This window comes from Carcharodon carcharias, chromosome 7 (genome assembly GCF_017639515.1).
Source record: "Carcharodon carcharias isolate sCarCar2 chromosome 7, sCarCar2.pri, whole genome shotgun sequence".
Lineage (NCBI taxonomy): Eukaryota > Metazoa > Chordata > Chondrichthyes > Lamniformes > Lamnidae > Carcharodon > Carcharodon carcharias.
The window spans coordinates 192,415,519-192,432,031 of NC_054473.1; the positions used below are offsets into that span (position 1 = coordinate 192,415,519).

General features: G+C 45.7%; 1 protein-coding gene across 1 annotated transcript in view; it reads left to right on the forward strand.

Moving 5' to 3' along the window:
• tango6 (transport and golgi organization 6 homolog (Drosophila)) overlaps positions 1-15,043 on the forward strand; it is a 106,729-nt gene extending 91,686 nt beyond the window's left edge. The window contains exons 17-18 of the mRNA XM_041191717.1: positions 1,778-1,891; positions 14,153-15,043. Of these exons, the coding sequence (XP_041047651.1) occupies positions 1,778-1,891; positions 14,153-14,329 (291 nt within the window). The 3' untranslated portion in view covers positions 14,330-15,043. The remainder of the gene's footprint in view (positions 1-1,777; positions 1,892-14,152) is intronic.
• Positions 15,044-16,513: the final 1,470 nt, after the last annotated feature.

Genomic DNA, 16,513 nt, shown 5'->3' on the forward strand with positions numbered 1-16,513 from the left:
CAATGATAGAGGAGCCCAGCACATCAGTGCAAAAGATAAGGCTGAAGCATTCGTAATAATCTTCAGCCAGAAGTGCCAAGTGGATGAACTCATCTCAGCCTCCTCCAGAGGTCCCCAGCATCACAGAGGCCAGTCTTCAGCCAATTCGATTCACTCCACGTGATATCAAGAAGGCACTGGATATTGCAAAGGCTATGGGCCCTGACAATATTCCATCAATAATACTGAAGACTTGTGCTCCAGAACTAGCTATGCCCCTAGCCAAGTTGTTCCAATACAGCTACAACACTGGCATCTACCCGGCTATATGGAAAATTGCTCCGGTATGTCCTGTACACAAAAAACAGGACAAATCCAAGCCAACCAATTACCATCCCAATCAGTCTACTCTCGATCATCTGAAAAGGAATGGAAAGTGTCGTTAACAGTGCTATTATGTGGCCCCTACTCGGCAGTGCCCTGCACACTGACGCTCAGTTTGGGTTCCGCCAGGGCCACTTGGCTCCTGACCTCATTACAGCCTTGGTTCAAACATGGACAAAAGAGCTGAGCTCGAGGTAAAGTGAGAGTGACTGTCCTGGACATCAAGGCAACATTTGACCATGTGGCATCAAGGAGCCCTAGCAAAACTGGAGTCAGTGGGAATCAGGGGGAAATCTCTTCGTTGAAGGTGACAGTATATATTGAGACAGCAGTAGCAAAACAATTGCAATCTTGGGCTTCATAAATAGAGGCATTGAGTACAAAAACAGGAAGTTATGCTGAACCTTTATGAAGCTCTGGTTAGGCCCCAACTAGAGTATTGTGTCCAGTTCTGGTCACCACACTTTAGGAAGAATGTGAGGGTCCTTGAGAAGGTGCAGAAGAGATTTACCAGAATGGTTCCAGGGATGAGGGATTTTAGCTACAAGGTTAGGTTGGAGAAGCTGGGGTTGTTCTCCTTGAAGCAAAGGAGATTGAGGGGAGATTTGATAGACATGTACAAGATGTTGACAGGTTTAGATAAGATAGACAAGGATTAGCTGATAGTATAAGGACTTGAATCATAGAAGTTTACAGCACAGAAAGAGGCCACTTGGTGCATTGGGCCTACGCCAGCTGAAAAACGAGCCCCCCAGCCTAATTCCAAGAGGACACGGATTTCAGATTTTGAGTAAGAAATGCAGGGGGGATGTGAGGGAGAACTTTTTTACACAGCCAATGGCAATGACCTGGAACTCACTGCCCACAAGGATGGTTGAAGGGGAAGCAATCAATGATTTCAAAAGGAAATTGGATGGGCACTTGAATGAAATAAACCGGCAGGGCTACAGGGATCAAGCGGGGAAGTGGGTCTGATTGGATTGCTCTACGGAGTGCCAGCACGGACTTGAGCCAAATGGCTTCCTTCTGTGCTATAAATGACTGAATGACCCTTTCCTTATTACTATGACTCTTACCTTATTACTACGGTGTCTCATCCCTGTATCATCTGGCGTCTCTTCTGCACCATCTCCATGGTCTTGTTATCCTTCCTAAGTTAATACATCAAAACCAATTTGAAAGGCTTGATAATGTGGGTTGTGTTGGTGTGTGCGGTGTTTGCTGCACTGACCTGTCTCTCTAAGACACTGGGTTCCAGGGAGCTGCCTCAAGAAGGTGACATTTCAGTGTTATGATCTGCTTGGGTTAGATGTTACACTCAGCCCTACAAACTGCATGAGCCCCTGTAGATCTGACACCAGGTCCGTGCCACAATATACAAAGTCACTCTGCTGACTCTCCAATTTCCTTCCAGGTGACTGCATGTCTTGCTGCCATTGTGAAGACCGAACATGAAGCAGAAGTGCGTCGGGCTGCAGTTCATGTCATCACCCTCTTACTCCGGGGACTCGGTGAAAAGACACTTCAGGTAAGGGAGGCATTTACATTTTAGATCTTCATTGCAATAGAAAGAAGAGGTGATACGCAGCTGCGTACCTTGTAGGCTTTAAGTGGTCATGGGTTCAAGTTCCTCTCCAGGAACCTGAGCACATAATCCAGGCAGCACTGAGAGAGTGCTGCGCTGTCTGAGGTGTCGCCTTTCAGGTGAGTCGGTAAACCTACTGAGTTCTGCACGCTCTGGTCACAGTAATGATGAAAGAGTCGTTCTGTGTTGTTTATCTACGTCTGATCCATTTCCTGTGTCTGAATAATAATTACAGATCTCTATGATAGTGCGACAGAAATAAGGAGAGCGCAGGCAGCACTCTGAGCTGATCTATCTGGATTACTCAGCCCACTCAATATTAATCAGCTAATGTAAATAATGTCCTTTCCATCAGCACCTATGTCTAAGCTTTGGATTTTTACCCAATGAGGCAGGAAATATCAATGATAATATGCTACAACAGAGGTCATGTTGAGGAGCTTTAAATCTTGGCCAGGAGGCACTAGCTGCATAATAGAAATCTTCAGATTGTGTCCTTCACTTGTCGGGGAGAGGGCAGCCTTTCATTTACCTGCTGGGGAGGGGTCTGTCACTTACTTGTCAGTGGAGGTGGGACTGTCATTTACCTGAAGGATAATCCTTCAAAAACCTGAGAATGAAGCTGTTTGTCATCTGCTCTAATATCTCCTTATGTGGCTTGGTGTCATATATTTGGTGATGTTCCCTTAAATCGCTTTTGGATTTTTTGCTACATTACAGGTGCTGTACAATTACAAGTTGTTTTGATGGGATGGGGTAGAGGTGGAGAATGACCTGCACTTCACTGTTTTAAATTATTCCTAAATTATTCTTTATTGATGTTTATGTCCAGAAGTTGAGTCCAAAACTAGGGGACATTGTTTTAAAATTAACTGAGTATTGTTGGAGATGAACTCATCCAGGCAAGTGGGGAGTATTCCATCACACTCCTGACTTGTAGATGGTGGACCGGCTTTGGGGAGTCAGGAGGTGAGTTACTCCTTGTAGAAATTCCAGCCTTTGACCTGCTCTTGTAGTCATAGTATTTCTATGGCTAGTCCATTTCTGTTTCTGGTCGGTGGTAATCCCAGGATGTTGATGGTGCAGCATTCAGCATTGGTAATGCTGCAGAATGTCATTGGGAGATGGTTAGATTCTCTTGTAGGAGGTGTTCATTGCCTTGCACTTTTGTGACACGGACGTTACTTGTGAGACAATCAAGGATCCCTCCTGTACCAGCACATTTAAACACAGTGAATAAATGTATAAAGATTTTTACTCAGTAAATGTCACAGCACTCTTCTCCTTTGGTCCTTTCTCATGGTGTAAGTCCCAGTGTCCCCTCTCTGTCCTGCTGCAAAAAGATGTTACTACTTTTGGATATTTCAGAAGACCCCATGAGCAGTAAGTACACATTTAGTTGAGAAACCAGATCTGTTCTCAAGCCAAACAACAGGGATAAAAGTGAAATCAGTGGAAGCTGGAAATGCTGGCAGATTGAGGTCAGACTTGAATGAAATGTCCCCCTCCCACCATCGATCTCCAGCCTCAGGACTGCACGTTTTCCACAGATATTAGGATGCCGGTTTGTATGATCCACTTTGGTGACACAGTAACTCTGTGTGCATCACCGGGAGCTCAATACAACCATGTGACTCTTTCAGGATGGACTACGTTCTGCATTTATTTCTTACATTTCATGCAGTCTTTACCAAAAATTACTTGTGTGTACGATTGTGAAACAGCTGACCAGCCCTGCCAGTGGCCACTTAAGTGAGCTACAGTTCTCACCCTCACTTAGATGCATTATTGCCTCTCAGTGTTTTGTCTAGTTCCTTCATAACACCCTTTTTGAATTCTTTCATTCTAGCTTTCCCTCTCCCACAACACAAAAATTCTTCAAAGCACAGTCAGAAATGACATGCTTTCGTTGTGCCCATGTTGCACCGTCCAACCTCATTCTCTCTAAAACCTTGTAGGTGGTTAGTCACAAAATTCTGCAACACCTTTCTCCTGTTGTTGTCTAACCCCATGCACTGCCCTCACTTACTTTTACTCTTATCTATCGAGCTACAGCTCAGATTTCTCAAATATCTGCACTTCACTTTTCCCTCGTCGACATACTGCTCCTCGGTGACATTGTTCACATGGGATCAGTATCCACGTGTACTGAGATGACACTCAACTCTTCCTCCCCACCATAAGAACTTACGAACAAGGAGCAGGAGTAGGCCATTCAGCCCCTCGAGCCCACTCCGCCATTTAATAAGATCATGGCTGGTTTGATAGTAACCTCAAAACTGCATCCTGCCTAGCTCTTCACCCCCTTGCTTACCAAGAATCTATCCACCTGTGTCTTAAAAATATTCAGAGTCTGTTTCCACTGCCTTTTCAGGAAGAGAGTGTCAAAGACTCACGACCTTGGGAGAGAAAAAAATTCACCTCATCTCCATTTTAAATGGGTGACCCTTATTTTTAAACAATGACCCCTACTTCTAGATTCTCCCACAAGAGGAAACATCCTCTCCACATCCACCACCTCTCTTGACTCCCTCCACTGCCTCTCTGTTATCAGACTGCCCTGACATCCAGTCCTAAATGAATGTTCAGATCCTCCAGCTGAACCTGAGGAAGGCCAACACTAATATCTCAAGCCCCTACCACAAACTCTTGTACTCTTCCTACAACCTCCCAGCCACCGGTTTGGACTGAACTAGACTGTTTATAACCTTAGTGTACTTTTTATTGTGAGATGAGTTTCCGAGCCCATCTCCTCTCTGTCACAGGGACCATTTACTCACACCCCTGATAATATTACATACCTCTTGGCTTGCCTCAGCTCGTCTATTGTTAAGACCCAGCTACATGTCTTTGTTGCTTTCAGACTTGACTATTTCAACATGCTCCTGGTTGGTCATCTTCCTTTCACCCTTAAGGAGCATCTTAATAGAGGAGAGAGAGGATTAGGTAGGAAATTCCAAAACTAAAATTATGAAAGTATGACTATCTTTCCAAACACACTCTTCAACTAACTGTAACCTTTTGTGCATCCCTCTCCCTTTCCCATCCATTAGCTGTGTCTTCAGCTGCCTAGGTACCTAAGCCCCACTCTCTGGAGTGCCCTTCCTAAAATCCTCTGTTCCCCCAGCTCCCAATGCTCCCTTTGCTCCCTGGTTTTGTGAAAGGGAAATCATGCTTAACCAACTTATTGGAGTTCTTTGAGGAAGCAACATGCACTGTGGATAAAGGGGAACCGATGGATGTACTGTACTTAGATTTCCAGAAGGCATTTGATAAAGTGACATATCAAAGGTTATTGCAGGAAATAAAAGCTCATGGTATAGTGAATAACATATTGACATGGATAGAAGATGGCTGGCTAACAGGAAGCGGAGAGTAGGCATAAATGAGTCTTTTTCAGGTTGGCAAGATGTAATGAGTGGTGTGCTGGGACCTCAATTGTTTACAATTTATATAAATGACTTGGATGAAGGGATTGAAGGAATGGTTGCCAAATTTGTTGATGACACAAAGGTAGGAAATAGGAAGAGGACATAAGGAGGCTGTAAACAGATATGGACAGGTTAAGTGAGTGGGCAAAGATATGGCAAATGGAGTATAATGTGGAAAAATGTGAAACTGTCCATTTTGGCAGGAAGAATAAAAGAGAAACATATTATCTAAATGGTGAAAGATTGCAGAGCTCTGAAGTGCAGAGGGATCTGGGTGTCCTCGCACATGAATCACAAAAGGCTAGTATGCAAGTACAGCAAGTAATTAGGAAAGCTAATAAAATATTAATTGTTGTGAGGGGAATTGAATACAAAATTGGGAGATTATGCTTCAGTTATTCAGGGCACTAGTAAAACCACATTTGGAGTACTGTGTACGGTGTTATGACACAGCAATTGGTAAAGGCTGAGTTATTTAAATCCCAGAGGGAAAATTAAACAACTGTCATAACCTATATTTTCAACTGGTATGTTTGAGATGCAGTTCTGAATTCAGAAATGAAGCAATCAAGCCTCCTGAGGCTTTCTATATAAACCAAATTAAACATTCATTAATTTAACAAATTACTACCAAAACAACCATTAAACAAACCCCTGAATGAATCACTCCCAAGTAATTATCCCCAAGGCAACAATAACCCATAGACTTAAACAGACACCAGGAAAAGCACATTTTATCTTAGGAATTCAAAATGAAGTTCCTTTTAATATGTGTCATTTTCAGACAGTTGTAGGCTTACAGGCGGCTTAGATATCACATGCCTCTGAACCAAACACAAAACTCTTCTACACCTAGCCTTCCCTTTGAATGCAAATTCTCATTGTATCACCAGGCCCATTGAACTTGACCTCTACTAACAATCAAACCCCTTTCATAATACCAATTTTATTAGTGATATAAACATATTGCTTGGTGTCTCCTAGCTAGGTGCAAGATTTCACCCCCAGTCTTTGAATTGTTTATTCAACAAAATGCAAATGTCCCTCTACCTTACTTCCTTACTGTTTAATATCTCAAAACTACTGTGCATCAAAGCACCCAGACTAGCTGGCTGTAATCCAATTACGACACTCACACTCACCCACAGACACTACTACAAGTCCAATTTCAAATAAGTTTCAGTAACTTTATGTACGTTAATCTCTTCATGACAACGGTATTGGTCACCTTATTTAAGGAAGGGTGTAAATGCATTGGAAGCAGTTCAGAGAAGGTTTACCAGACTAATACCTGGAATGGGCGAGTTGTCTTATGAGGAAAGGTTGGACAGATTAGGCTTGTATCTGCTACAGTTTTGAAGAGTAAGAGGCGATTTGATTGAAACATAAAAGATCCTGAGGGGTCTTGACAGGGTGGATGTGGAGAGGATGTTTCCTCTTGTGGAAAAATCTAGAACTCAGGGTCACTGTTTAAAAATAAGGGTTCATCTGTTTAAAACAGAGATGAAGCGAAACTTTCTCTGAGGCTCGTGTGTCTTTAGAACTCCCTTCCTGAAAAGCTGATGGAAGTCTTTGAATATTTTTAAGGCAGAGGTGGATAGATTCCTGGTAAGCGAGGGGGTGATAGGTTATCAGGGGGTAGGTAGGATGCTGATTTCAGGTTACTTTCGGATCAGCCATGATCTTAATAAATAGCTGAGCAGGCTCAAGGGGCTGAATGGCCTGCTGCTCCTTGTTCATAGTTTGTATGCTCCCTCCACTCTCTCTTCTCCTTTAAAACCTGCTTAAAACCATTGACTAAGCTTTTTGAGCACCCGTCCACCCCAATCTCTTGTTCAATAAACTCTCAACAAACATTCACGTTTCATGAGGGGGAAAATAATTTTGCAACTCTTTTGCATTTTTAAATTTTGTTAAATATTTTAACTTAGTCTGGCAATCAGCTGTTTTCTGGCTGTGGCTGAACAAATCTTAAAGGAGTTGATTAGTTGAGCTTCTGCTTTGCTCTTCAGTGTTCAGAGTCCAGAGTTGTTTCTGAGACCCACCCTCCCCCAGCCCTGAGACCCTCCCTCCCCCAGCCCTGAGACCCTCCCTCCCCCAGCCCTGAGACCCTCCCTCCCCCAGCCCTGAGACCCTCCCTCCCCCAGCCCTGAGACCCTCCGTCCCCCAGCCCTGAGACCCTACCTCCCCCAGCCCTGAGACCCTCCCTCCCCCAGCCCTGAGACCCTCCCTCCCCCAGCCCTGAGACCCTCCCTCCCCCAGCCCTGAGACCCTCCCTCCCCCAGCCCTGAGACCCTCCGTCCCCCAGCCCTGAGACCCTCCGTCCCCCAGCCCTGAGAGCCTCCCTCCCCCATCCCTGAGACCCTCCCTCCCCCAGCCCTGAGACCCTCCCTCCCCCAGCCCTGAGACCCTCCCTCCCCCAGCCCTGAGACCCTCCCTCCCCCAGCCCTGAGACCCTCCCTCCCCCAGCCCTGAGACCCTCCGTCCCCCAGCCCTGAGACCCTCCGTCCCCCAGCCCTGAGACCCTCCGTCCCCCAGCCCTGAGACCCTCCGTCCCCCAGCCCTGAGACCCTCCGTCCCCCAGCCCTGAGACCCTCCGTCCCCCAGCCCTGAGACCCTCCGTCCCCCAGCCCTGAGACCCTCCCTCCCCCAGCCCTGAGACCCTCCCTCCCCCAGCCCTGAGACCCTCCGTCCCCCAGCCCTGAGACCCTCCCTCCCCCAGCCCTGAGACCCTCCCTCCCCCAGCCCTGAGACCCTCCCTCCCCCAGCCCTGAGACCCTCCCTCCCCCAGCCCTGAGACCCTCCCTCCCCCAGCCCTGAGACCCTCCCTCCCCCAGCCCTGTCATACCCTGGATGGCAGAACAAACTCAAGCAGTCGAATGGCCTCCTGCAGTACCTATTAAAAGTGGAAATGTTGCAGTCTGGGCACTGGACTGGAGGCTGCTGGCAGTGAATGGGTTAGTGCTGTGATCAGCTGCTGCAAATCCCCAAATGAGTTGTTACTTGTCCTCATCCCAGAAGCTTCAGGCTGTAGGTTTGGTATAGAATGGAGTTGTAAGGTGTTAGCATATCAGGGTTGGAGTCAGTGTTGAGTGAATTAGCCATAGACCAGGACACTCCTCAATTTGGTGTGTGTGTTGCATCAGTGCCAAGATGCAGGGTAATTCTGATCCCTCCTGACTAATCCTAGAAAAGTACAACTCTCAGTTGTTTTATCTGTAGACTTTACTGCATAGTTGTAGGATAGGACTTTCAGATGTCTGTGGTATCACAGAAGCTTGGAGGTTGTTACGGACAGGTGGGGGATTAATTTAAACGGCTCTGATTTCTGTTCTCACGACCTGTCGATAAAGAGAAAGGAGTTTTTGATTTCTGATTTCTCCCTTTATAAATGATGGTGTGTTTTCCCCAACCCTTCAGTTTGGAGTGATTTAATCCTCTATTGATAAGTCCACAGCAAACTCAAGATGAGGTAAAAGAAGAGGGGTGATCTATTTTATACACACAAAATGCGGGGAAGATGTTTCACAACGTCCACCCCTTTTTGGACTCATACAATAAAAGAGGGATAAGGGAAAGAAAGGGGCACAGGGCAACACCACAATAAAAATATAAGTTATGGTTTCATGTGAGTGCAGGGTCCAGAATCAAAAGTCTCGTGGCATATTCTTTCAGAGCTGAGCAGGCTGAAACTGATGTAGGATGATTTGACTTGCCAGAAGCAAGGACTTCCACGACACAAGAAGGTATGTAGAGAAGAATGAGTCTTATAGGCACCAATACAGGAGTTCCAATATTCCAATAGTTCACAGTGTAGGTGAGGGCCAGGCAATTTACCTGGGCAGCTCTCTTTCTGCTGCTACCTATTAGATGGTAAAATGATAGACTGCCTGGGTTCAGTTCCACACGGCAATATTATATAGGTTCTAGCAGCTTGGGGTAGGCCATGTGACATACCTCCCACTTCTCCTGGGTGTTGGACAAAGGACGTATTTTCCCAGGTCTGGAATCTTGAGGTGTTTAATACAGGAGTCAGCGTCCCTTCTGTCCTTGTAGACATACCATCTCCACTGACTTCACTGATCAGGGCTTTGGCCTTCAGGGAGGACTCAGAGCGGGTGCAGGGGGTAGGTTTAAGGTTCCCTCTAAGATTAAGCCCGGGTGGCCCCTGTGTCCCAGAGCAGTAACACAGACTCGCTCACGTTTTGGGCCAGATAGGAGTACACCGTTCCTGAAAGGACAAAGTTCTCTGGGAGTTTGTCTGGCTCAGACATGCATGGAGCCATGCCCTCCAATGGGTACGTTTCTGTTGTGAGAGGCTGTGCTGCACAACCCATCGGGGCGTCCTTCAGGGGACTACTCATGTGAAGCCCTAATAGGCCAACAGGCTTGCCTCGCAGTCTTCAGCATTCAGGTCTGGAATGGCCTATTTTGTAGAATCAGAACACACCTGCCTCTGGGAATTCTCCTTTTGGGCTGTAGAGGGGCTTTTTACACCTACTTTTGTAAATTGCCTGGCCCTCATTTCTTCTCTGGGTGGGGGCTCTTTCCTTTCTAGATCGCCCTGCTTCTCTTTCTAGTTTGGAAATGGTCTGCCTAAGTTTCCAGGCCTGTGGGTGAGGTCATAGTTGCCTGCTGTGATGGCTGCACCCCTGGCTATGAGGATTCTTTGCTCCTCAAGGAGTATTCACAGGTTTGAGGGTAGGCAATTCTTGAATTCCTCCAACAGTACTAGCTCACGCAATCCCTCGTACTGTGTGGGAATTTTAGGGATCTTTATCCATCGGTCGAATGTGATTTGTTTCAGCGATTCAAACTTGATGTAGGTTTGGGTTGGCTTCTCCTGAGTATCACGGAATTGCTGGTGGTCTGCCTCTGGGACTAACTCGAAGACATTAGGATGACAGCCTTGGCATGCTCATGATTTAGGGACACCTCAGAAGGCAGCATGGAGTGGACCTCTTGGGCTCTCCCTGACAGCTGCCCTTGAATTAAAAATGTCCAGATACTAATTTCCATTTTAGCTGTCCTGTTATTTTCTCAAAGTTGGTAAAAAAAAAAAATACTCAATGTCACTCCCTTCAAATTGGGAGAGGAATCTCGCATAGCGGAGGGCCTCCAGAGAGAGTGTTGTTTCGGGTTAGGGGGATAGGGGATGCTGCTGGGTAAAGAGAGATTTTCCCTTGCAGCAGCTAGTTGTGTACTTTCTCTCTCCTTTTGAGCTGCTAGCTCCATTTCCAATTTTCAGAGCTGGATTCTCTTTCCTTTTCTTGTTCCCCTGCTCGCTCTTCCCTCTCCATCTCCTTAAATTCTAGCTCCATTTAAGCTTTTCCAGTTCGAAATTGGCTAGGGGAGGGGATTCAGAGTTATGATCGAGCTCTTCATCTGACTGCTTGAGTGTCCTGCCATCCATTCTTAATTAGCACATTCGTTTAGATAATATCACCACCTTCAACACCTCTTTGTTCTTCTGTCTGTGACATATTTTGATTATCTGCTCCTATCACTGCTTGCTTGTCCATACAACCACACTCACCCGCCCCCCCCCCCCCCCACCCCACAACAACTTCTCTCCCCCCACCCCCACCCCTCCCCCCCACCTTAAACCAGCTTATATTTCACCCCTCTCCTAATATTCACTCAGTTCTGTTGAAGGGTCAACTCTTCTCCGCCGATGCTGCCAGACCTGCTGAGTTTTTCCAGGTAATTCTGTTTTTGATCTGACTGCTCTACTGGTAACATCAGATGCAGACAATCTACCAACGCTAGGATGAGTTCCTTTTGATTTAGCTGAGCAATTTGAACTGTATCTCCCTAGCTGCAACTTTCAATTGACCTGTGTTGAAGGCCTGCCAAAGATTTCCCATTTAAATTCTTCCGCTGAATAAATATTTGGGCATCACATGTTGCCGTTTTCTTCATGTTAGGACAAGGAATTTGTTGTGGTAAAGTTACTTGTCTTAAAATGAGTTGCAGCCACTGAATTTTCCTTCTTTTGGCTTCTAATTGGCTCTTTTATCTCTAATTTGGCTTGTCGCTTAACTTGGACTCTGGTCAAATTCAAATTGGATCAACTTGGGATGTGAGCTCCCAATTTGAGTTACAGATGGGATGGGGATTAATTTAAACAGCCCTGATTTCTTCACTCACTACCCACCTGTAAACAGATGGTCTTGATTTCTGATTTCTCCCTTTATAAGTGTTTCCCCAATCCCTTAGTTTGGAGCGATGCAACCTTCTGTTAATAACCCCTGAGCAAACTCGAGATAAGGTATAATAAGAGGGTTGGTTTATTTTGTGTGTACGCAAAATGCGGGGAAGGGGTTTTGGTCATAAAATAGAGAGATATGGAAAGAAAGGGGTACTGGGCAAGACCACAATAAAAATAAGAGCTATGGTTTCACATGAGTCCAGAATCAAAAGTCCAGTGGCGTATTCCTTCAGAGGTTAGCAGGCTGAAACTGTTGCAGGGTGAGTCTTATAGGCACTGATAGGAGTTCCAATATTCCAGTAGTTCACAGTGTAGGTGAGGGCCAGGAATTTACCTGGGCAGCGCTCTTTCTGCTTCTACCTATTAGATGGTAAAATGATAGACTGCCTGGGTTCAGTTGCCAACGGTGATATTACAGGTTCTACCAGCTTGGGGGAAGTCATGTGACATACCTCCCACTTCTGCTGGATGTTGGACAAAGGATGTATTTTCCCAGGTCTGGAATCTTGAGGTGTTTAATACAGGAGTCAGGTCCCTTCTGTCCTTGTACACATGCCGTTTCCGTTGGCCAGCTCTGCCTTAGAAACATAAAGGGGGTTGGTACATTTCGTTGGAATTTTATTTTCTGCAGTCACAGGGTCATTAGTGCGTCTTTATAGATAACAAGGTCCCTGTTGGTTTCTGAAGGTTAGAAATTCCTCTGGTACGAGCCATGGCTAGTTAGGGTAAAGCCTTGTCCATTTTTAAAATAGAAATAATTTTATAAAGTAGCCAGGTTGACATAGATATATATCAATTATATATATGTTTCTTCCTGTCTTCTGGCCCGGTCAAGGAGTTGAACTTGAGCATCAGTTCTAATCCTGTCAGTATTCCGGTTACAACAACATTGTGTGTTTGTTGCTGGCTGTGCCTACCAATTGGGCTGATGAAGTAAAACAGAAGAGTGTGTGAGACATGGGCCAGTCCTGGGACCCCGGTGCTGTATCTTTGTAGATCTTTCCTTGAGGGTGGAGAGTGTGACATTGACAATCTTGGAGAAATCAGTAGGGGCACGCAAGAAGATGGAGACCGAGTGAGTAGCAAATTAGATTCACCTGTTAGTTCTGATAAGTCTTTTTCAGCTTTAACTATAGATTAAGAATCAAGACCTGACATAGTACTAAATACTGAGCTTCAAGTAAAATAGGCTAGTTTGTTAAATAGAGAACAGCCTGGATTGGAGTTATCTCTCCCTCCTTCCCCTCGCACTCCACCTTCAGCTCTCCTCGCGCTCCGCCCTCTCCTTGCACCCGCCTCCCCTTTGCCCTCCCCTCGCGCCCGCCTCCCCTTTGCCTACCCCTCCCCCCTCCCCTACCTCTACCCCCTCTACTGCCTTTCCCTTGACCACCGCCCTCCCCCAGCCCTTGGGACCCCCACCCACATCATCCCGTGCCTCTCCTCCCTGCCACTCCGCCTGAGGCTATCTCCCTCCCTTGCGCTTCTGAGTCTGGTTCCACCCCCATCCACACCCCACCTCAACTCTCCCAGGTGAAACTTGAGCTGTGGTGGCAGCTTTCTGCCTGTTAATCATGGGTGTCTGTGTGCTGTTTAATTTAATAATGGGTCTCACACATTGTGGCTACACACTGCCTACAAAAAGCCTTTGTTTAGCTGAGTAGAATTCACTCTGTAATATTCTCTGTGCCTTCCAACCCCAGCACAGCGACCCTTTCATGTTCTCAGCTGGTGAAAATATTAAAATAGAACCTGGATCAGATCTCAGATACATTACTGACCCACGCCTAACAGGATGACAGGACATACCCATATAAGAGGCAAGAGTGGAGGGCAGCTGGCTAGAGGAGGGGAGCAAGGAGGGTGCTTTGAGGGTAGCGGTGGGAGCAGAGGGGCTGTGACCGAGAGTGGTTCCGGGAGCAGGGGTGTGGGGATAGACAGAACACTGGAGTAAGGGTGAGGGGCAGAGTGTGACCTCAATGAAATGGAGCAGTCCCTCAGTGGAGGGCGATGGCGTGTGTCCTTGGGTGGGGTGTGGGGGGGTTGCGGTGGGAACAGTCTATCCCCTTGTCGAGTTGGAAAGGGGAGGTTTGTAATATATTCAATGCTGGTGGGAAATGCAGGGAAGATGGACGGAAGATTTTTTGGGGGGAGTTGCTCCTCGCCCCACCTTTTCTCTCTCTCTCTGTCTTATTGAGTTGATCTTCTCTCTGTGTCTTACTGTGGATTTGATCCTCTCTTTCTCTTTTGTGTTAATTCTATATGAACTAAGGTTAACTATATGCAGGTGGAGAGCATTCATTGGGGTTGTTACTTGAGCACATATAAGAGACACTTTTCATAATGAGTTTACAAAAGTGTTATAAAGAGACACTTAACTGGCATTGGGGTAAGGGTTGAGTTAGACGGTATATATTGTAATATTTCACTGTAATTAGATATAAACTGAGTAAAACTTGGCTCTGGTTTCATCCTTCACCAACTGGCTATAGGAGTTTAACATTTCTCTTCCTCACCCTGTGTTATAGCATTGTGGAGTTGATCCTGCTGTCTTCTCTACTGCAGGTTCTGGGTGATGTTCTGCGAGATCTCTATCGATTGTTGAAATACGTGATTCAGACTGATGATGATGAGGTGGTGGTGCTACATGCACAGCTCACACTGGAGGAACTGGACCATGTTGTCAGGAGATTTCTGTTCCCAGAGGAAAAGCTGCAGAAAAAAATTGTGATCCTTCCTTAATGGAAGGCCCCAGAACCTCTTCGCTCTGAACTCTGGGATCAACCAGTTTAAATGTCCTTCAAATCCAAAAGTGGCAGCTTTAGGAATGTGATGGAACTCCAGCAATACTGTGCCACAATTAACCTGGGCCTGTCTGTAACTCAAATTCAGCCCTACAGAGCTGCACCTACATTCGGGACGAAAAGTGACAGGGCAGATGTGATTAAATTTGTTCAATCATTGTATGATCTTTCCAGGGTTCCATGTAAGTTGAGTTTTCTCAGGGTGACTCTGTGCCTGACATCCCCAAGCTTCAGTTGATGAGGGGCAGGAAAGGAGATTACATTGCTGCCATCCTCTCTACTGAATAAGCTATTGTTTGCTGGGTTAATGACCACCTTGAGTTCTTGAGGAGGGTTCAGATTTTGAGCCCTTGTAGATCCTAACAGATTGGGCCATCAAATGTGAGGTGAGGTGTTTGGCTCAGTTTTGAATCCCTGGTCCCAGTGTCTCTGGCGGTGACACATCTTGCAGGTAAATGTGGACTGTAAGAAGGGAGATGACAGCAATTAAATCCACAAATGTACAGAAATTTGCTCCCCACTGATAAATGATTGTAGACTTGAAACACTATTTCTCTCTTTGCAGATGCTGCCTGACTATTTACAACTGATTCTGTTTTTATTGGCTCCACAGCACCTACATAAACAAACTGCTTACTTATTCTTTATCAAATCCAGCTTTGTTGATCTGATCTCTCTCCAACATTAGAATCATCGAAACTAGGAATAGGCCATTTGGCCCTTCGAGCCTGCTTCACCATTCATTATGATCATGGCTGATCATCCAACTCAATAGCCTGCTCCCACTTTCTCCACATACCTTTTGATCCCTTTCACCCCAAGAGCTATATCTAACTCCTTCTTGAAAGCATACAATGTTTTGGTCTTAATTACTTTCTGTGGTAACGAATTCCACAGGCTGCATTGCTCAATCTTTGGTCACATGAGACAGCCCCACTCTGCCCAGCATCCTGATTCCCCTTGTGCCCAGCATCCTGATTCCCCTTGTGTCCAGCACGCTGATTCCCTTTGTGCCCAGCACACTGACCCCTCATTGAGCAAAGTGTAATTACGATGTCCACCCAAGCAAATTGGAATGTACCATTATCCAAAGCTAAATCTTTTATTAATTTGAAGACTCCACTGGCAAGTGATACTTTCTGTCTGCCTAACACATCTCCCCTAGGTTATAAAGTCGTTTACACTACAGGAGGAGACCATTTGGGCCATTGAGCCCGTGCTGGTTCTCTATGCAGCAATTCAATCAGTCTCACTCTCCCGCTCGATCCCTGCAGGTTTATTTCCTTCAAGTGCCCATCCAATTTCATTTTGAAATATTCAATTGTTTCTGCTCCCACCACCCTTGTAGGCAGCGAGTTCTAGGTCATTACCACTCGCTGTGTAAAAAAGTTCTTCCTCACATCCCCCCGTATCTCTTGCCCAAGACCTTAAATCTGTGTCCCATTAAATCTGTGTTCCCAGATAATGGGAACAGTTTGCCTCGTCTACCTTATTTTAATCTGTCATAATCTTGTGCACCTCTATCAAATCTCCCTTCAATCTCCTTTGCTCCAAGGAGAACATTAGCTTCTCAAAACTAACCTTGTAATTAAACTTCCCATCTCTGCAATCATTCTAGTAAATCTCCTCTGCACCTTCTCAAGGAACCTCACATCATTTTTAAAGTGTGGTGACCAGAACTGGACACAATATTCTAGTTGTGACCTAAGGTACTTAGAAAAAATCAAGACAATCAGGCAAAGTCAACATGGTTTTGTAAAAGGGAAATCATGTTTAACCGATTTATTGAAGTTGTTTAAAGGAGTCACATGTGCTGTGCATAAAGGGGTGGATGTGCTGTACTTGGATTTCCAGATGGCATTTGATAAAATGCCACATCAAAGGTTTTTGCAGAGAGTAAAAACTCATGATGTAGGGGATAACATACTGGCATGGATAGAAAATTGGCTGGCTAACAGGGAGCAGACAGTTGGCATAAATGGATCCTTTTCTGGTTGGCAGGATATGATGAGTGATGTGCCACAGGGATCAGTGTTGGGGCCTCAACTTTGTACAATTTATATAAATGACTTGGATGAAGGGACCGAATGTATGGTTGTTAAATGTGCTGATGACACCAAGA